The 21,585-nt window shown below is 45.6% G+C and overlaps 1 protein-coding gene across 1 annotated transcript in view; it reads right to left on the bottom strand.

Moving 5' to 3' along the window:
- The window catches only part of LOC135388451 (cell division cycle 5-like protein), a 63,124-nt gene that overhangs the window by 34,087 nt on the left and 7,452 nt on the right, over positions 1-21,585 (bottom strand). The window contains exons 4-8 of the mRNA XM_064618022.1: positions 19,775-19,905; positions 15,312-15,640; positions 10,704-11,012; positions 4,574-4,748; positions 1,167-1,306 (exon numbers count right to left, since the gene is read on the bottom strand). Coding sequence (XP_064474092.1) covers positions 1,167-1,306; positions 4,574-4,748; positions 10,704-11,012; positions 15,312-15,640; positions 19,775-19,905 — 1,084 coding nt within the window. The remainder of the gene's footprint in view (positions 1-1,166; positions 1,307-4,573; positions 4,749-10,703; positions 11,013-15,311; positions 15,641-19,774; positions 19,906-21,585) is intronic.

Here is a 21,585-nt window from a genome sequence, read left to right on the forward strand (position 1 = left end):
GATCCTCTGCCGCGGAATTCAGGATCTGCCGCAGCAGAAAATGGGTGGCCTTAACTATATGATACTCTGAAATTTTAGTATACTGGTCAAGTGGGCTACCGGTAAGCTGGTATCGATGTCTTCACCGCATTGCACAAGCGTGAAAGCAGTACTGACCTACTGCGCCTACTAGGCAACCAGTGATGGTGGGCACAGTCCAAAGGTAAAATACCGGAACCACAACTGCTCACCCAGCTGGTGAAATATGATGATATGACACTCAGGGTGTCTACTAAACTGTAGCCTTCAAATTCCCTGACATTTCCAGGTTTTCACTGACTATTTCAACCGAATTCCCTAACCAAAACAAAAGGGAACTTGCTGCTACCTTTTGATACAGATCCTTCATAAAGCGGATCGTTTATTGAGAAATTACTAAGACTGCCCTACTTTTACGCCTCTGAGCTTGTCGCATTGGAGAACTGCTACTCAACTGCAACGTTGCTACAGCGTGGCTGCTCAATCACTCATCAGCACTCACGATTCACTGTGCATCGCGATAGCGCTTGTCCGCGATTTTCCCTAACTTCAGCTGCCTTTTTTGGCAAAATCCCCGACAACCCTGTTCTCATAGTTCTCTGTTCTGTTCTCATAGTTATTATTCGGTTACCTTTCAAGTGTTTTGCTTGCTTACAGTACTTTTTAACATACTATTAACGTATATCACATGATCCATTTTTTGTGGCTTATGATGTTGTTGTTTCTTCATACATAAACTTCGTTGTATGTCATATTATTATCTCACATTATCACGGCGTTGTATTTTCACTATTTTTCTGTACTAAATGTGATTTACATATACTCGTGATGCTGTTTAATATTGTAACCCACTCCCCCATGTAATGTCCCCAAGGGACCTTTGGAGGTATTCTGAAATAAAACAAATAAAAAAAAAATACAATAAACCCCCAGATTTTTTCAGTCACACCAAAATTCCCCGATAATTCCCCGTTTTCCAGGTTTGTAGACACCCCGGACACTGCAACACTGCTGGACGTCACCTGCAGGAGCACTGACAATCAAAAGCACCTACGTTCACAAACATTTGTCAGTTGATTTGTGAGTTTGTCGAGCATATCCTTCCACTTGTTTTGCAGTTGGAGTGACAAGTATTGACAAACTCCTACCTGGAACTGTTTGGCAGACTGGTTACTGTCGAAACCGAGGTTCTCCTCCGGGTTGATGTTCAGCTTGTCCCGCAGAGGGGTTCCCCCAGGTGCCTGACTTGGTGTGCTGCCAGGAGTCTTCGCACCCCGTGGTGTTCCCCCTGAATTCAAAAATGATGCTCATGAATAATCAATTTAAAGATGTTAAATGATTTTAAAAAAAGCAGAATACTGTTTTTCACTTTACACGCATTTTAGGAGCTGCCACGTGATCGCTATACGTGAGCAATCACTTTCATGATGACCGTTACATCGAAGCCATGTTTACTTGCGTGTTAATGGCCAAGCTGATGGGAGTTAATTGTAATATTGAAGATGAATGTTACACTGAAGATCATAATAGGAGTCTCGACAGTACCAGCTATCATACAGTAGCCGACTGACTTTTCGGACTCAGGTTGTTCGTGCACGTTCCATACTTCGCACTCCCACAGGGAACGGTGACTTTTGCCATAGGATTAATACATTTTGCGACTGTTTTTCCGGACAGATCGAAGTCCGAGTGCTCGATTTTCCGGACCAAAGCGCTTGCGCAAAAGCACGAACACCACTATTTTCGGCACTGTGGTGGCAACTTCAAACGCGCCGTTTCGGATTGTGCACTTGGATTGGATTGGTAATTGGAATTCTAGGCGCTCTGAACTGCCATCCACAACTGTCCACAACCGTCGACTGCAGGTATGGTCAACGTGTTCTCGCTATTGTCAAATATGTGTGACAAACCTATGACACTCGCACAAGTGCAAGCGGATATCATGATACGCAGGTGCCAGATGCAACAGGGCACAATTACTATAGACTTCTTTGGTGCAGCTGTGGTGAAATAATGTTGAATTTAGTGATCGTGGGGTTTTTCGGACTGCCGTATTATTCAGGCTTGTTTTCCAGTCACCATCGAGTCCAGAAAATCAATTGGCTACTGTATTCAAGCACATGTGGCATGACTGGGCGACACAACATTCAGGCATTGCTTACAAAGTTACCCCAGCTTGTGGAGACTCAATTCGAAATTGCCGCTCGCTAAGTGAAGCAATTGGACATTCAAAAATGCCAACAATGCATAACATATGTGCTGTTTGCAATTTGTAGCTTGTGGCTTTAGTGTTATTTTTCTGCCTTTGATACCGAATCGAATATCTAATATTTGTGCAAATTTTACAACATGTACCGTTTGCAATTTGTAGCCTGTGGCTTTAGTGTAATTTTTCTGCCATTCACTGTCACAAGTAAGACATCTCACTCAATTTTATATGATAGTGTTTCCAGATATTCAGCTGAGTCTACACTTACTGGGGCAATTACCTTGATTTCAAAATTTGATGTGCATGCAGTGGCATGTTACACAGATCAGGTTGTAATCGTTTCTGAACATCCAAAGGCCACTTGTGAAACAAACAAATTTTGTCCTGCCTCAGCTTCACCATGAACATCATTCAACTTCTTTGCTTTAGTGTGTATGTCTCACCAGGGGATGTTGCATTGCTGAAATTTTGAATGTAAGGGATGTCTTTAAGGCACCCTTCTTGTTCATGGGCTGCAGGCATTATCGAACAGTCTTAACCTTTGCAAGGCAGCCTCCACGACATCAAATCAAAATTCCCCGCCGGCACCGCTAAAGTGCGTTTGGGAGGGACACCGCCTCTTCCTCGAGCGAAGTATGCACGATAAACTTGGGCTAATGTTATCCCACGCTAAACAACAATGGTCTGTCTGTGCTGTGTTACTCCAGCAGCACTAGTGATTTCGTAAAGCAGGCTTCACCTCATGCAGGGAAGCATCAGGTGAAGCCCACTTTAAGGGTGGAGGTGGTGGTCATATTCGTGGAATAGTCAAATATTCGGAAAAATGAATATTAGATATTTGATTTGAATTTTTGCACACCCCTACTATGGGTATGTCTGATCTCAATACACCACTGTCGATGGAGCTTTAAGGAAGCCTCTCCTTCAAGCGAAGTGACTGATATACCTGGAATTGCTTCGGAGGACCATGCACAAACAGACAACATGAATGTATAGTCAACAGCAAGGAGGACACGTCTGTGCCATGGTGGAGCTGTTTGACAAGCACTGAGCCTGGAGGACTTACGGGACTAGCTGGCACCAACGACAGGTTTTTCTTTTAAACGGGGGAGATGATGTTATGTGTGACTGTAAAAGAGGGGAATAAAGTTGAAGTGTGGGAGCTCGCGGGTGGTTGTTCCAAAGTTGTTCTACGCTGAGCTGGCTATCTCTTTTCTGAGAGCACAATGGATACCTGTTATAGTAAAGATGATTTTGTTATTTTTGTTATCGCTGCCGCAAGAGGTACGGGAGCAGGAGAAACAGACCAAAACCCAGAACAGGCGTGGGGAGAACGCAATTTGGTGGTGGCGCTGTGCGTGCCGCTACTGCAGAGTTCAATCGTTTTAGTGGTGCCTCTGCACATCTGTATTGTTTGCGTTTTTGTGTGTCAAGGACGTAGGAGTTGTGTGTGTATGACAGCATGGCTCATTCTCATCCAAACTGGAGTGCTTTAACACTCGTAGAGAAAGTTTGCCCAAAATGGTAGATGGGAACAAACAGTTGTGGTATGAGGCAAACTTCTATAACCGGCTTTTAAATCCCGTATGAGTAGGAAGTGAGTTTTTCGGGTTAAACCCGATTCCGCCCGGTTATTCCCCCGAAGTGACCTCCAACCAACTCAGGTTAAACCCGATTTCTCCCCGAATTCCAGTCACTATGAAATCCTCAAGTGACGTTTCCACTGAAGACGAACAAAGGTCGCCACGTGTAACACATGTAAGAATGGGTCACTTACGTTCCCAGCAATACACCCATGTGTGTCAACACTGTCTATGCCTTCGGGGATTACCATAGAAGGTCACGATCCCGCAAAAAAAAAGAAAAGAAAAAAGAGAGATCAGGAAAGGACTTAACACGCAAGAGGAGAAACAAAAACACCCGAAAACACCCGAAGGCCCAATTATCGCCCGATCTCTCCTCGAATTACAGATTTAAAGATAGCGCCCGATTTTTACCCCCCGAATCTGAGAAAGGCATTTAACCCGAAAAAGTAATTCCCTACGTATGAGTGATTTGGCCAGCATTACAGTCCTTGTTCCGAGTGCAATAAACCTTTCACTCAATTTCACTGCCTTTCTTTACCCTTTATGGGGATTGTAAAGAATTTTTTAAGATGCTCCCGATGTAATAAAACTCCTGATATTGTAAACCTATGGCTTGGACAGGACCAGTTTACAAAAAGTGGGGTTCTACTGCATAACTTTTGTGGCAGGTGTTCCGTGGGTGTTCATTTATTTGGTATTGAAAAGACACTCTTCCCATTATCAGCAAGGCCCCAACAGAGAAAAACATCAAAGACTTTACCTTCAATGGATGGCCCTGGTGTCCTGAATGGTGTCACTATGAGATTATTTGGGGTACCAGTGATTGGACCCTTTCGGGGTGTGGCGTTGCTCAATTCCGTTTCATGGAGAGGTGTGTTGAGACCTCCTTTCAAGGGAGTATCAACATTGCTCAGCGCCATTATATTCTGCGCTTCCTGTAAAGCCCATCAAATGTGCGCCATTAGTAACCCAAATAATACTGGTTGACAGGTTTATGCAATACCACAGTGCTGAGGTGCTTGCTAAAAATGAGGTCCCAGTAATAGAAGATTTCAAAATAAGCTTTCTGCTCCCCGGTTTTTAACATTCAGTCACTTGTAATATTCACTAAATAACTACACAAGTGGGAATGTGTGGGTGATAGATTCCTATGCACACACAAAAGATCTTGTGGAGAGTGGAAACACGGTAAGAAACAACAGTATGTTGCTATGTAACATGACTTGGAAAAGGAGACTGTGAACTCCTGTTTGTCATGAGCGGAAGTTAACAAGACTGATCGTCTGACACAGAACAATTTTGTGTTCTTGAAACAAAGGATGCAAGAGAAAATAAGCCACAGTTAACCCTTTGAAGGGTGGGCATAAATTACAACAGTGTGGCAAAATGGGTGAGGCTTCATAAGCAATGTACAGACCTGATACACTGTGTAAAGTTGTTTATAGAGTATTCCTACGAATAGTCCGTAAGCCATTGCTAGTACAGTGAAACCTTGTTAACCTGGCGGGGACGCGAAAAAACTACGTAGTAAGCGGTAGTACGGCTTAACCAAAAACTCAAAATACAAGTCCACGTACCTGTCTAATGGAAGAAAAATGGGACATGTTCGACAAAATGAGGATAGATATCGCAGTTTATTCACGCTGGAACAAGATAGTCCATTATTTTTGCTTCGTACAGAGGTGGCCTTGCAGCAATGATCGCGGCTTCAAATCCACCAACTTTACTGGCGAGCTGTTCAAGAAGTCCCTGTTTTCTGGCAAACTGATCGATGGTATGGACGATGTCCAGTTTCTCCTTGGTGTTCAGGACACGGTGGCATGGCGCTATCCCACAAGCCAACACAAGTGACAAAGAAGTGAGAAACGAAACTATAGGAGGGGAGGAGGGGAGGAGCCTACCGCCCGAATGTAGGTTTCCCAAATCAGCTACTGAAAAGTAGGTCAACGCTCTCGCGGTGCCCTAAATTCAGGAGCACTTGAGGGAAAACCCGGGAGAATGCAGGGTCCACGTTCTGGACTACATGGCATGCGTCATTTGAGCAGAGAAGGAGAACTGCGGAGCGAAACCCAACGCAAGACGCGACGCTACCGTGCACATCATGGGGAAGGTTTGGCGTTCATTTTCTGCGTCTTTCAAGCGGCGTGTCATCCTCTGTGCTGAAGAAACGAACAACTGTGCTTCCAAACGGGAGTTCGGTGTCTCCAAACGAGTTGCGCGTCAGTGGCAAAAACAACGGGGTGTAATCTTCAACTGCAGCGCAACACGCCGTGGGTTCAGAGGACAGGACGTTACCCGACACCTGAAGCAAAGTTGAAAACATTCGTTGAAGAAACGCGAGACAGGAAACTTTTGGTGAGCTGCGAGATGATCCACATTGAAGCAAGACGCCTTGCCAACGAAGAAAACATTCTGGGCTCACAGTTCAAGGCAAGTCGACACTGGGTCACAGACTTCATGCGACGGAACGGGCTGGCCCTTCGTCGACAGACCATGATCACCCAAAAGCTTCCTGAGGCGTACGAGGAGAAAGTGTTGGCGTTCCACCATTATTTCCTGGAGCTCCGGGACCAACAAAACTACATGATCGGACAAACCGGCAATGCTGACCAGACGCCAGAGGTTTTTGACATGACAAGCAACACTACGGTGGCAGCGAAAGGCAGCCGGGAAGTGAGCTTTCTCTCGTCGGGAAACGAGAAGTTGCGTTTTACGGTAATGCTGACGTGCCTCGCTGACGGCACCAAGCTCAGGCCGTACATCGTATTCAAACGGAAGACGCTGCCAAAAGGTGAACAATTTCCAAAAGAAGTCATCGTTCGGGCGAACGAAAAAGGCTTCATGAATGAAGAGATGGTTGCGGAATGGATTCGTCTTGTCTGGTGCCTGCAACCTGGAGCACTCTTGCGACCGAAGAACCTGCTTGTTCTTGACTCCTTTCGCGGACACATTACCGAAAAGGTGAAGAAGGTGCTCCGTGATGCAGGAACGGACATGCTTGTGATTCCCGGGGGACTAACTAGTCAACTGTAGCCGCTCGACGTGAGTGTCAATAAGCCGTTTAAGAACCACGTGCAGCGGATGTACAATGAATGGTTGGCGCGCGACGATCATGTGCTTACTCCAGCCGGGAGGATGAAGAGGGCGTCACTCATGGAAGTGTGCAAGTGGGTGGCATCGGCGTGAGCAGCCTTGCCTTGGGACCTTGTGATGCGCGCGTTCAAGAAGCGTGGACTCTGTTTGGATGATGGTGATGTCTCCTACAGCAGTGACGAAGAGTGCGGCAGCACGTCATTTTTCACTAAAAACTTTTCTGGATCGTAGCAGGAGTTATCAGCACTTATGTACAGCGTGTGTCTTCGCGACTTCTGACTTGACGTAATGAAATGTTTGATCCAACGAAAGAAACTGTGGTCCCCTTCATTATGTCGAGGTTCGACTGTAGAGTAGAGTTCCGATAATTCATTTTCCCACTTAATTCGATCGAGTTGAAAGGCCGTGTCAAATGCCCATATTTTTCTATTGATAAAAAAGTTTATTTCAAATGTAAAAGCAGCCCACATTGTATAATTTGAGCGATCCGTCCGTGTACTAAGCACCCGCGTTGCACCCCACACAGCAACAGACAAGTTCGGCGGCAGGCAGTGACAATGGAGCACATCATCCCAGGCGAGGAGAAAACGTCTTTTTCATTTTTCTCTGATTTCTGTTTCACCAGGCTTTTGTGCGGAATCTGTTGGTGTTTTCAGTTTTCTAGACAAAGCCAGCAACTCCGCCAAGTTATGGCAACACATGACAGATACAAAATGCTGTCAATCAACATCAAGAGAGCATTGTCAAAGATGCTGCAAAAGGACATCTCGGGTTCGATGACATTTGTGGAAGTGGACAACAACGTTGAGGGCTGAAGTGTGTAAGACACTTACTGGATGCTGATACTGTGAGCAACAACGTGTGCTGCCTCGCGGAAGATGGCGGAAGCGAAACTGAAGACAATTTTGCAAGAGTGCACACAGTGTAAGGGACCAAGTGCGGGCGACGTTGAGGCCGGACTTAACCGGGCCTCATGCTGAACTGAACATACCGTTCGCTATCGTTATTCTTTCAAGTTGGCACGCTCTAAACGTCGCGTGAAAACTTTTCCACAAGGCTGGGATTTCAAAGACACAACACAACTGGTCATCGCACCTGACCTCGTGACAAACCACACTGAAATCATGCACTTATCTTGCCGTTCAGAATAACGAAAAGTTGAGCGCTCTATTTTGTGTGGTGAAGATAACACTGAAAGGGATTTCCACCACATCAACGCTCTACATGAATGTTTTCGGAAGCGCATTTCAAAAACAAACGACAGCAGACGATCACAGACTGCCTTTGCTAATAAAAGTTGCATTAACCTCGTTAATTTTTTTTGCCAATTCTTTAATTTGACCTTCTGCTAATTAGATTTCAATCTTCTAATTCCCCTCAGGATCGAAATAATGGAAGTTTACTGCATAACAATAATGATCGCTATATAAAAGTTCAAGATCGGGGCCCATGCCCGCCCGCCCGCTAGGGGATGCCCCAAAAATCACACCGGAATATCCTGGGACACCAATAAAGCTCGGAGACGAACAGATATGGGTGGCTCGAACCCGGCCCATGTCAATCTGTATCGTACATTACCAAACAAACGAGTCAGCTAGGTATACAAAATTAGTCCAGGACTGTACATGGTTCATGGCCTTCCAATATTCACTCATTTAAGGGGGGACGTGGGGATCAACACAAACTTTTTTGTTTCTTAATAGATTATGATGAAAATTTGCACCATCGTTGATATGAATTTAAAATGAATTTACCACAAACAATATTATGATACCTCTACAACTTTTTTTTTACAAATTTTTACATGTTACAAAATCTTTGCATTTTGTGAAAGGCCTGAAGAGTTTGAAAAATGTGATAGAAGACAGCTTGAACTTGAAGTGTATCCCCAAATGTATGGTTGAGGTCGTGACATTTTTTTAAAAATTTCCACCATGATAATTTTTGGTTTTCATTTTTCTGCATGCGGTCGCAACTGACGCATCTAGCATAGAAACGTATGACGATAGCAAAACTTACAAATTGATTTACCTGAAAAAATAAGAATGTCACGACCTCTAGGAATGTTCAGTGACTGTAAGAAAACAGACCGCACCGATATAGACCGGGTCGTTACGGAGATATCAGTTTCACAAGCAGAGCAGGTAGAGCCAAAAGTTGTTTTGAAAAAATTAAGCGCAAAGTTTCACGCTCTTTTTTACTGCAAATTAGAAGGCTCCAGCAGTGTAGTCTTTTGTGTCCTTTTGTGCACAGGTTCTCTTGCATTCCTGGCGCTTTGTTTGATGCCCTTTGACTGCTTTTGCCTTTCATCAAAAGTCTGACAAGGCAGTAAACTCGTGTCCAATGCTTTTGTTAGCTTGTTAGCTCTTGTTAGCTTCGCATAACAGATGCTCGTAGGGGTTCTGCAGTTCCTTAGGGTTGGGATCATAGGCGTAGCGAGCGCGAGAGAGGGGGGACTGCAAGCTTTGCCCCCCCCCTCCGACCACCTCAGCTCTACTTGGGGAAACCCCTTGGAGAACGCCTTGGAAATGCCAATGGTCGAGATCCTCACAAATTAGTTTTGGCTCAGTGCCAGACACTGAAGTCAACGACGCTTGTACTCCCGCGGCGCACCACCGCCAACACCAACGATGACTCCAAATGAACTTGGACTGTGCGACCTGAGCTCGTGAATGGCACAGCCTCCACAGCATTATGGAAAGAAGTACTGGATAGTGCTTCGACAATAACATCAAAAGAAGTATTTCATCGTGTTTCGACGACATCACCACCGCTAAACACGTCAACAAAGCGCTTGCTTTCGAATTCCGGCACAGAAGCTGTTTTCTTCTTTGTCGTCAACAGCTTCCGCTTTCAGCTTCCGAAATGCTGGACGGTGTCATACTTTCGTTTCAAAACTCGTTTGTCCATCGTAAGAATTGTCCACGTTCGAAAACACAGCAAGAAATAGAAACTAAAAGTTGTGATCACAATCCCCTCGTGAGAAAGAGCAGACACTCCGGTGGCCAGAGGAGCCGGTTGCCGAGGGCAAGCGAGGAGCGGCCAATCTTAACGCGCGCACAAATCACGTGGCACGGATTTCTCTCTTCAGGGCCTTGGAACTTCCCTCTTCGTCAGAGCGCTTCTCACTGGAGAAGGTCGGATGCGCGGGAACTTTGAAGAGGACTAAAAGTACTGTCGATGTGTACTGGTGATGTCATTCCCGAGACACGGCTGTTTGAAAAACGACGATTTTTCGTCATTTTCGCGATATTGCCCGCTACCATGCCTCAGGAAAAACGAGTTTTGGGGCATTTTGAGGCGGATTTGAGCAAAAATACTTGGGGTCATATAGAAGACAGATTTTTATCACCAAAAATGTTATTTCCAGAAAATCCTTTTTTTTTTTTTTTGTCATTTTTCGCGAGTTGATCCCCGCGTACCCCCTTAACCATTTCAAAACTCTCAAAATTCCTTTAATGAGCTCATGAACCTTTTTAAAGGAGCAGTGAAATGAGATTGTCTAGTGCCCCGTGGAGAGTGCTCTGCTTACATGATGTAAGGAGTACAACGTGTGTAGAGGTGTAACACTTATTCGTGCAATGTAAAAACAACCACATTCATTCTCTTACGAGCTTTCTGAAAGACTTGAGTCATTTCTAGAGGGCTTACAGCTCAGATAGCTATTGCATATCTGAGCTTTGATATAGGTAAGCTAAATTCATGTTTTTTGTCCAAGAACGCTCACTGTTCTTTGTGCCACCCACAGCAGCAAAGGAAAAACAAAAAGTATGGGTGGTCAACAAGAACTGACTCACCATGAGTATAGTATCTCTGCTCAAGGAAGGTAACTTGGGTGTGCGAAGTGAAGATGGGGTGAGGCTGTTGTAATCAGCCAGCAGTGCCTCCGATGCCCTATGTCCCGCCTCCTGGGCTGTCTCACGGGCTGCCTCACTTGCCCTGCCAAGTTTCACCACTTGTTCCAGTTCAGCCTCCGAGATCTGTGGCTCAGGCAAGACCAATTTACTGCGTTTGCGGGCCGGCTCTCCACTGCCTGGCATCATGGACGATGGGACGTCATTCTCCTTGCGCTGTTTAAGCTTCTGCTTGTCTTTGCGCCGTTCTCGCTGGGAAAAAGAAAGAGGGGAACATCATGTAGTAGGACTATTTGGCAACCATTAGCTTTATGGTTTGACAGCTACACGGACGTGAGCGCATAATACGAAGCATAGAAGCAATGCCCTCGGTTTTGCTTTCAGTATGTGAGGATCTCACAGGACAGAAACATTGTTCTATCTGAGTATATATAAAAATGTCGCTTTATATCGAGCAAAGAGGGTACAGTTGCCGTTCGATTTTTCGGACTCAGCGGGGATCACACAAAAGTATAAATAATCAAATTTCGCTTCAAAATAAACTTTTCTAAGCACTAGTAGGCTGGAAAAATTTGTCACACTTCCAGCCCTGCTTGATAACGTCAAGTTCTATTTCCCGAAGCGACATTTTGTCACTGTACACTAACAGAAGTACTGCCATCATCAAGTTCTCAAGTCGGCTTCACCTAACGCATGCATACTTTAGGTGAAGCTCGCTTTACGGCGCTGTCGTGTGACCTGCAGGCGAACAGCACGTGCTGGGCCTTTTCAATCAAGCCGCTGGACAAAAACGAAGACGCAAAAGTGTTACAACAGACCTCTTCTACTCAGAGAAATAGAAAATGAACACTCACTGCCTATTTTTTTGCCTCAATATTTTAGTTGGTTGGTTTCTTTTGATACGAATTTCAGATTATACCAATATGTTCCGTCACCCCAAGAGAGAAATTTGCTAGTTGGGCAAAACAGAGTCCGAAATATTGAGAGACGGGGCTGCACGGCATCCGAAATTTTGGATGTTCGTATACATCAACTCTCTGGAACCCACAGCCGTTCCACGGACGAGTCCGAATATTCGAGCATGTCCAAAAAATCGCTCGGCGACTGCATAGGGTTTCATGACGTAGAACAAGCAGCTACACTAACATGAAACTATGTCGCTCAAGGCAGCTGAACCTCACACATTCCTTCGAGTAACAAAATGCTGCTTTGTTTGATAAAAGAGATAGGGCGCAGGCTAACTGGTGCATGATGATGAAGGAACGAATAACCGAGAGACACAGGACATGAAGACAAGCACAAGACTTCTCAGACACAGTAAGGATTTAATAACACCAAACCTCCTTAATACCTAACAACTCCCGGAGGGGAAGGAGAGGGATAAAGGATGGCCTATTTACACTGTTCCCGCGTTGCGTTACCGCCACAGTCTCTTTCAAAAGTCTTTTCCAGTTATCCCTTTCCCTAGACACAATCACTGTATCGTTGAAAATGGGCTCACAGTTTCTTCATTGCCGAAGATGTTCAACTAGCTCGCTAGGGATATGGCTCTTTTTTAAATTTAGCTGGTGTTCTCGAAGGCGGTCATTTAAACAACGTCCAGTCTGCCCAACATAACAAAAACCACAACTTAAAGGAATAGAATAAACAACAGCACATGTGCATGGTACAACCGCAGACTTATGCTTTACAGTGCATCCTTTTGGCACGACATTGAATGGAGTCAATCTACTCAACCTGAAAGCATTAGAAAAAACCACTTTCAACCAAAAATCTCTCGCAACAGATAAAATGGGAGACAGAATGATAATACGGTATGACAACTAATTTGTCGGAAGATTGTAACGCTCACCGGATAATTTATTGACGTCCGGGATACATTATTATATGATAAACGCCTGTAAACTGCTTAAACACAGAAAAAGCCTCGAACACCGTCACACACGCGTTACACGTCATGCCGCCATCTTACATTCTCTCCCCCTCTTCCTCCAGTCTCTTCCTCATGTCTTTCTCTCCGCCGCCTCGCTGGCGCCCCATCGTTCTGTGCAGGCAAAGCACCCGTACAGGCGCCCACCCCTAAGCGGTGACTGCTCGGATAAACTGCTACTTTCGCTACATTCGCCCACCCCAAAGCGGGACACGGTTCCGAAAGCGTTCCGTGGTCCGCCAAATAAACACAACCACACACTCAAAAGTTGCTCAGCAATCACACCTGGGCACACTTGTCAGCCTGGTCATCAGTCTTTTCTGCCGCTGCCTTTCTTTCCCTCTTGGGTGTCTTCTCCTGTCCGGGTAGACTACCCATTGTTTTCTGGCGATGGGTCACATCATCTAAGGCATCAAAATAACGATTCAACACCTGAGTCAGCTGCTCCACCGTCGTGCACTCTCGGACGTCTGTATGCCACTGCAGCTGGGCTGGCAATCCCTCATAAATAGTAGTTAGGAACTGCGGCGACGAATCTCAAAATCCTGCTCGATGTACCAGTGCACGGACGCGGTCTACATAGTCCGCAGGGCGCTCATTGCTTGCCATTACAACGCGGGATAGAGCCAGCTGTGCTTCTCCAATTCCCCGAGTAGACGTGAAGCGCTCAACAAACTTTTGACGCCATGTCTCCCAGTCACGGAATGTTCGAGCCGCCATCTGTCCCCACTCATGGGCATGTCCTACAAGACGCTTGCGCAGTGCTACAATTGCTGCTCTGTCGGACACGCCGTAGGTTTCTATCTCGTCTTCTACACGACGTAGGAATAACAAAGCGTCGTCGGTTTTGCCGTTGAACTTGAGACCCTCCAAGAAGTCTCGTGGCACTTCCAAATTGTCATTATCTCCCTGTCTTGAGGCCTCAGTTGAACGCCAAGGCTCATCGTTGCTCTCCCACCTTGTCCACGGCTGCGTGCGGCGTTCACCAGGGTTCAGATGGTATCGAGCACCAAGCAGTGATTCTCTCTCCGGAGTTCCATTCAAGCTAGATTGCCCGTCCACCTGGGCAGCGAAAGGGACTCCCGTAGCAACCACTCTTGCGTGCACGTCACTCGACACGCGGGGATATCCAACACCCCTTCTGTCGGCGTTTGCCGCCGAGATTCTCTACCTGAACCGCATCGCATTGCACAGACGCATCAACGCCCGGGACTTTGGACTGTCGGCCGCCGTTTTGGCCTTCTTGGGCGACAATTTTGTCCAATATCTGTGCTAGAGCATCTATCTTCTGGCTCACCTTGCTTTCAAGCGTAGCCATGCTTGCACGAAGCTCAGCGATGTCGCCTTCACGAGCGTTCGCCTCATCGGAGACCTTCCTTTTGTTCTTCGGCATGACCGTCTTGTTATGTCGCTGATCACGGCTTCATCAGACGTTGGCCCACTAGCTCAACTGTAACGCTCACCGGATGAATTTATTGACGTCCGGGATACATTATTATATGATAAACGCCTGTGAACTGTTTAAACACAGAAAAAGCCTCGAACACCGTCACACACGCGTTACACGTCATGCCGCCATCTTACATTCTCTCCCCCTCTTCCTCCAGTCTCTTCCTCATGTCTTTCTCTCCACCGCCTCGCTGGCGCCCCATCGTTCTGTGCAGGCAAAGCGCCCGTACAGGCGCCCACCCCTAAGCGGTGACTGCTCGGATAAACTGCTACTTTCGCTACAAGATGAATTGGCATTCTCATGGTTGGTGTCTAGCCGAACATGAAGCTTGCGTAGGAGAATAAGAGCCCTGGAGGCAATCAACTGCATGTCATAACCTGCTTGAACAAGTCTGTTAACCTGTCGTGAGATACTTGACGAAACACAACGAAGACAACCTTTTGACGAAGCAGCATTTAGAAAAAATGGCTAGGAAGCAAGCGAGCTGGTGAAGATGATGCAATGTAAAAAACCCCGAGACTAGGGAACACGAAGGGACAGACACAACACGAAGTCTCAAGACTTCGAGTCTTGAGACCAAGACCAAGACGAAGTCATTGAGACTTCGTGTTGTGTCTGTCCCTTCGTGTTCCCTAGTCTCGGGGTTTTTTACATTATGCAGCATTTAGAAGACTTGAAATGATCCCAAAGTTAACCAACTTAGAATGTGAACTAGAACATGGGAGGATGGGTTTGTTAGCATCGTTACCATACTGCCAGCGTAGACCAGAATGAGACACAAATGTAAGGTCCCGTGTCTCTCGGTTATTCGTTCCTTCATCAGCTGCTTTGTTTGTTCGCTTCACTACAATATTGCAGCGACGGAGCTACAGGCAAGAGGTAACCTAGTTAACAGGCTTTGTAAGAGATCAAGCCCTCATTTGACACACCCATGTAGTATTTGCAACAGTGTTTCTCTTCATCGAGTTATTTCAAGTTCTTTTACTTTTTTGCATCCACTTGCCTTCACTAAATGTCATAAGTTGTTATCATTTAGCGCGCAAACTGGCTACAGACACGGTAGTCCTCTTTGTTAGCTCCATGAGTTTGACAATAAGCAGTCTCGTATAAATCGTATAAATGCTGCTGATGAAGAACACCTAAACCTTGGCACAGTACTACCTGGTCTTACCTCTTCTTTCTCTGAGCGCATTTCCCCATCCAAGTGCTGCTGCCTAAGTCTCCTGAAGTCCGCTTCCATGGGGTCATAGGTCTCCTCCGATGTGTCATAGAGCCCAGGGGCTGGCTTCTTTTCAAATGGGACCTCCTTATTGTAATCTATGCCGTGGTGCCTGCGCCTCCGGGGAGGGAGCTGGATTCCCGCCAGACGCAGTTCCCGCCGCTTCTGCAGGGCTGCCAGTCGTCGCGCTTCCTCCAGCTGCTTCTCCCGGGCTTTGCGCTTTGCCTTCTTCCCCTGGGTGTTTGCAAGACGGGCACGGGCTTCCGAGAGCATCTCCAACTCTGCAGTGACGCAACAGTCGTTTAAGAAGGAGCCCCCAGCCATCGGAATTGAATAAAAGAGCTACATCCCACTGACAGATAAACACCAAATACATTATTGGTGTGCACTGTTTGGGTGTTGCGATGAATGTGATATTAAGCAATTCTTATCTGATTGGGACATGATATGCAAATTCATCAATGATTGGTTTGGTCAATGGTCATGGTTTGATGCTTAGGCATCGTTAGCATCAATGTTGTCTTCGGCACCGAACACAAAAAATGCAATAACCTGCAGCGACGAGGATGTTGTTGATGCACTCCCGTCCACAATGGCCATCCTCGCTGAGATTTTTATTTATTTATTCATACTACTACTACTAAGTAGGGTAGGATACATAACACTTAAGGTAAACACACAAGGTCAACAAAAAGTGATAACAGAAGACATTAATTCAGAACTGTCGCTATCAGTTTACAGAAATTCTCAACCGTAGGACTATTCATTATCGCCTGTGGTAGCTCATTCCATTCCAGGACAGTCTGCGGGAAGAAAGAAAATTTAAAACAATCACTTTTCGCGCTGAAAGGTTTAAAAGGTGAGATGACTACACTGATGCATGCATACAAGGATGGCACTGCACTCGCTGAAATTTGCTGCGATACGTTGTTGCGCATTTGCGCTGTGAAGCAAACACATATATGCACCTTTTAAAAGTCACTTTAAGTGTTGTGAGCGAAGGCTTTTGAAAGTGGATTTATGCATTTCACTAAAAATTCTGACTGCCCAATAATTTGGACCGATTTAGTGGCTCCCAGAAGTCCGAAAAATCGCTCGGCGACTGTACAGAAAAAAAAACACAGACAGGTTGACACAGCCGGAAGGCTTACACAGCTTTCTTCCCTGAGAATCGGATGCTGCTTTGCGAAGTAGATGCCAGCAGCACAAAGCCAAAGGAGGTGGAACAGATAATCAAAGTGGGTAGACTGGATAGTTGGCTGAAGTTGATCTTGTGTATAGACCGTTTACAGCAGAGTTATCTTGGCGCCGCCATCTTAGCGCACGTGACGTTACGCGCCACTGCTTGCCTTCTCTTTCGGCTGCCTGTTGACACGGCGCATGTAATACGGCGGTGCAACCCAGAGACGCTTTCCCGGATTTTGAACTTTTTGCAATGAATTCCGCATGGAAGGATGTCACGAGGCTTTGGCCGAAGCTTCAACGGTCAGGTGAGTGCATTTGCTTGATTTAGAGTGATATTTCTGTCCTCGTGCGTCCCACATAATCGGCCCCACTGACTTACTACATATTTCGGCGTTTTTTTTTCCTCTTCTTTTGTCGTGCATACGTTACATTGTGGGTACGTTCATAGTGTAATATCGTAAGATCGTGATTTCTTGCTTTTTATCGCAAGAGTTGCGGTACATGAAAGCTTGTAACCATTAAAGGAAAGCTTCAGTGTTTTATAATTTTGTTGTTACAACTACCTGAGAAAGATATGCATGTAAGGGCTGTTACGTTGTCGTTATGAAGTAGCATACTTTTATTGTTGATTTTAGATGTATACAGCCACATGATCAACGAGCTAGAGGGAGACGGAAAGCCTGCGCTGAAATACAGAGAATTTGCAAAGGGAACGAAGCTGTTTGACAGCGGCCATGTCGGTGTAGTACTGTGCCAGTGCAACGATGGTGTATGAATTTTAAAGGCCGACATCAGGTCGACACAAACAGTGAGCAGAACGTGTAGTACAGAGACTCGCTTCGGGCCCACTTTGGCGGCAACATGCACATATAAAGCGGGTTTGAGCAGCAGGTGCAGTCATATTTGTACACTGGTCATCAACGTTGTACAGGCAACAAACAAGGGGCTCATGAGTGCTTCGTGCACTGACAATGCATGTACATGGAACGGTTCAACTGCGAAGAACGTGACCCCTGCTACTATGGGGGAAGTTTATTCTCACAAGCAGCAGACAACGCTTCCAGCAGAGTTTGGGGCTCACACAGAAATTCTGCGCCACTTTGAGGGCTGCATTACTTACCCTCGCTGACTTTCCCGCTTTGAAATCCTTCCTCTGAAGATTCGATACCTACCGTTGTCGAATCAGCTTGTTTTTCTCTCTTTGTGGAAACCCGTGCATTGCAAAAGACCTCGAACGCGGGCAGTCTTTGTATAGCTACGGCTCGTGAATTTAACAAACAGCTTCGTCCGACACGATCAACAGTTTCTACACTCTCTCACAGTTTCTACACTCAATCACGGAACTAGTCTTTCCTCTGCTTTTCCAGATTTTGCACAGAACTGTAGCACAGCGGCAAAAAAAGGTCAGAAGCACTCACATAGGCAAAGGCACTCGCAGAAGGCAAGCAATGGTGTGGCTACTGTGGCGCCACCTATTAGCGCCCGAAGCAACTGGCTGCTGTAAACGGTCTATAAGCCGCCCAAACAGGACAAGGACGAGGAACAACAAGGAGCTGCTGTGTGTTTTGTGATTCCTCGTCCTGTTTCAGCGGCTTATGCCCAAGATGGCACAGACGTTCAGGATCTAGCAAGATCTGGCAGAGCTATTCCAGTTTCTATGTCAGCAACTATGAGATGTAGAATAATTCTCTTTTTCTTAGTACTTTAGCATGCAGTACAATGTGTGCATGATGTAATGAACCACATCTATCAAAGTGTGACAACCCCTTTAAAGCTCACCCGGCAACAAGATGACCCGTGCAGAGATCATGGGAGCTTTCAAACTTGCCGGAGTGATGATTACATCAATTGCACTCTCTACTGAATATAGAGAGCAGTAAAAGGCAGTGATGGCCAGTAGCTAACTACATGTAGTTAAACTACTAGTTAAACTACCTGATTGTAGTTAAAAAGTAGTCATCAACTACTTGCAGAAATGTAGTGGCAACTACTAGTTAAACTACTATTTTAAGTAGTTAACTACAGTAGTTAGGTTACTGAAGGTGCCAACTACTTCCGATTTTGCCGCAAGCTTTACGGCAGCATTGTGCTTCTGAATTTTATCCTGACCTACTTGTTGGATGAGAACGGAGGTGCAGAGCAATTGTGTCGTGCATGTGTACTAAATCTTCACTTTTAATGCTTGTCTAGTGAAGCCTCATTTGCTGCGAAATAATTTTGCAACTTAGTTTATCGCGTAGCCACAGAAAGAATCCCGCCGCAAGCTTTGTATTTGACGATCGTAGCAATGGCTTGAGCCAAGGTTTATTATTGCTTGTGATTCATATTTAGGTGTCCACGAACACTACAAGGGATTGGTGTTGGTGGACAACGTTAAGTAGTTATAGATGTAGTTAAACTACATTGCAGGAGTTAAAAAAGTAGTTTTAACTACTCCCCTGAAAAGTAGTTGAACTACTAGTTAAACTACTCAATCACAAAGTAGTTAGTAGTTATAGTTAAACTACTGTAGAAGTAGTTAGTGGCCATCATTGGTAAAAGGCACGCAAGCTGGAGGTTACGTGAAGCCGGTCACATTTTCTGGTTAGCCTCCTTTGAACCTTCTTCACAATTTCTGCTCCCTTCTGTATTTTGGAATAAAGTCTTCACTTGCGGATTTGTGAGTCCCTGTCCACTTCGTTAGTGTCCACGTTTGCTGTGTGCAACAGTCAGCCGAGCCACATTCAAAGAGAGATCATACTTTGTAACAATGTCTTGCACAGGAACACCAACAACCTAATTTCCAGGCAAGAGACTTTCCCTTTGTGTTGCACACAACCACAGCAACTCATAAAATGCAGCTGACAACCAGGGCTGCTGAAAAACTGAGGTGGGAAAGGGCAGAATGGTGAAAAGGGAACAGGCTGCACTACTTTGCATCTAAGCGCATAGCAAGTTGCACACTCTGCAATGAACGCAGCTAATGTGTGTTAGTGAGGGCAAACATATCACGCTCTCAGAAAAGCAAACTGGAAAGTGTCGTCATATAGGTTCCTTCATTTGGCTTTTCTACTGCAAAAATTGAATTTTCAATTTATGCACATCTTCCATGCCACCCAGGAGATTTCTGACAGTTGCAAGCGAGCAAGTGCTGTCACCTGTTTCCCAACGCCAGTGAAAACAAGATTCAGTGTTGCCACAAGATGCCGCCTCAAAAGTAACCATCAACGAAGCGTAAGAGGAGTACATACCGTCCTCGTCCATGTCCTTTGGATCTGGCCGAGCAGGCTTGGTTTCTGGATTTGGGTCGATCTCACCCGGCTTCAATTTCCGGGGATCATCCAAGGCATCTCCATCCTCCTCTTTCTTCTGAGCCTGGTCTCTGTTTAAATACAGTTCCACACCTTCTCATTGTATGACCATAAATGAAAGGAGTACCACAGAGATTATTTGGTTCGCTTCTCCTCGTGCATCAATACACGTTTGAAATGGTAGCGTGTTACACAATATACTTTCAAAGAAATTGAGAAAAGGACGCTGCATGGTAACTGCAATGCTGGCACATGATTAGGGTTCCGCGTTTTCGGTCTTAATCGAAAAACATCGAATAGGGAGGGACATTCCAGGACATGACAAAGATAAATTGCTGCACATGCCCAGCAAGTTGTTGATGCAGATCAGAAAACCATACAGAAATACGATGGTTGCGAAAAATGTCTGTTTACTTCTTAGTTAGCCGTAAAACGCCACCGCAGCAAACAACGCCATGTTGAATAAGCGTTGTTTGGAAATTACATTGCGATTCCTGTTTGCCGATAACTGTTGGGTAAACGATGTACGCGCCAGGAAAGACATCGAAAAACGCCGATTTCGTGAAAATCAATAAGCATCGAAGAACATACGCCGAATCCACCCAAAAATAAAAACCGAAAACACTGAACCTTACACATGATATACACATAAAACAGGTTCCCCAGAAAGGGCTAATAGTCTCAAGCTTTCCATCTTGCATAGCAAAAAAAAAAACGAAATTACTGACATAGTGAATTTTAGTCAAGACCCAGCTGTGGTACCTGTTCGTGGCAGATGCAGACACCAAGGAACTACACTGAAATCCCGATGAGTGGGGTAACTCGACAGAGAACAATTACGCTTACATAGCAATTATCGTATTTCCTCTAATATAAGCCCACCTTTTTTTTTTTAATCCTGCATTTTAATGTTGGGGGTCGTCTTAGATTCGAACATCCGCACAGTCCACGCCACAAGGAGGTCAAAGAGGCAGGAGACGGTGACAGGATCGGGCCAATGGCGCAGCGCGACTGACACCACGTGTTGCGGTTGTCAGCGCCACTCAGCGCGAAATTACAGTGCAATGCAAATGAAGACAGGCTGTCATGGCATCGTCACTGCAGCGTTCAAATGTTTGAATGCAAAGTTATCGCTTTCACCACTGAATGTGGCAACAATTTGGCGGCGATAAGGTAAATGTTCGAAGATAGCTGAAGTAACAGGGAGAGAGAAAGAACTGCACCCGTGCAGTGGATTTTGGACGCTTGCTGTGATGTGCGTTTGGACGCTTGCTGTGATGTGCGTTTGGACGCTTGCTGTGATGTGCATTTGGACGTTGTAGTGTACGCTTTGGAAAAGCATAGTTTGTCTAATGCTTTGAACAGAATGGAGCACAATAGTGCTCAGTGTGGAAATAAATAAATAAATAAATAAATAAATAGCCTGTGGGCAGACCACGACAGAAAAAACAGCAGCCAAGAAAGCGGTGATGAATACATGGTATTGTGCATTGTTTCCAACTATTAATACTGCCTCACAATCTCCCCCCATTTACTTTCTTCCCCAAAATTGTGTACCCTGAAGTCGGAGGTCGTCTTAGATTCGAGTGTCACAACGCACTCTTTATTTACAATGTCGTCTCGAAGTCACGCGTACTTAATAACAGCACCGCAGCCGTGCACATCCAGGTTTCCGTTCAGTCCACCATCCCCACCTGCGTCCAACCACCGCCGTCCACCGTCACACAGTGTTCCACACGTGCCCTCTCAAT

This window comes from Ornithodoros turicata, chromosome 3 (assembly GCF_037126465.1).
Source record: "Ornithodoros turicata isolate Travis chromosome 3, ASM3712646v1, whole genome shotgun sequence".
Lineage (NCBI taxonomy): Eukaryota > Metazoa > Arthropoda > Arachnida > Ixodida > Argasidae > Ornithodoros > Ornithodoros turicata.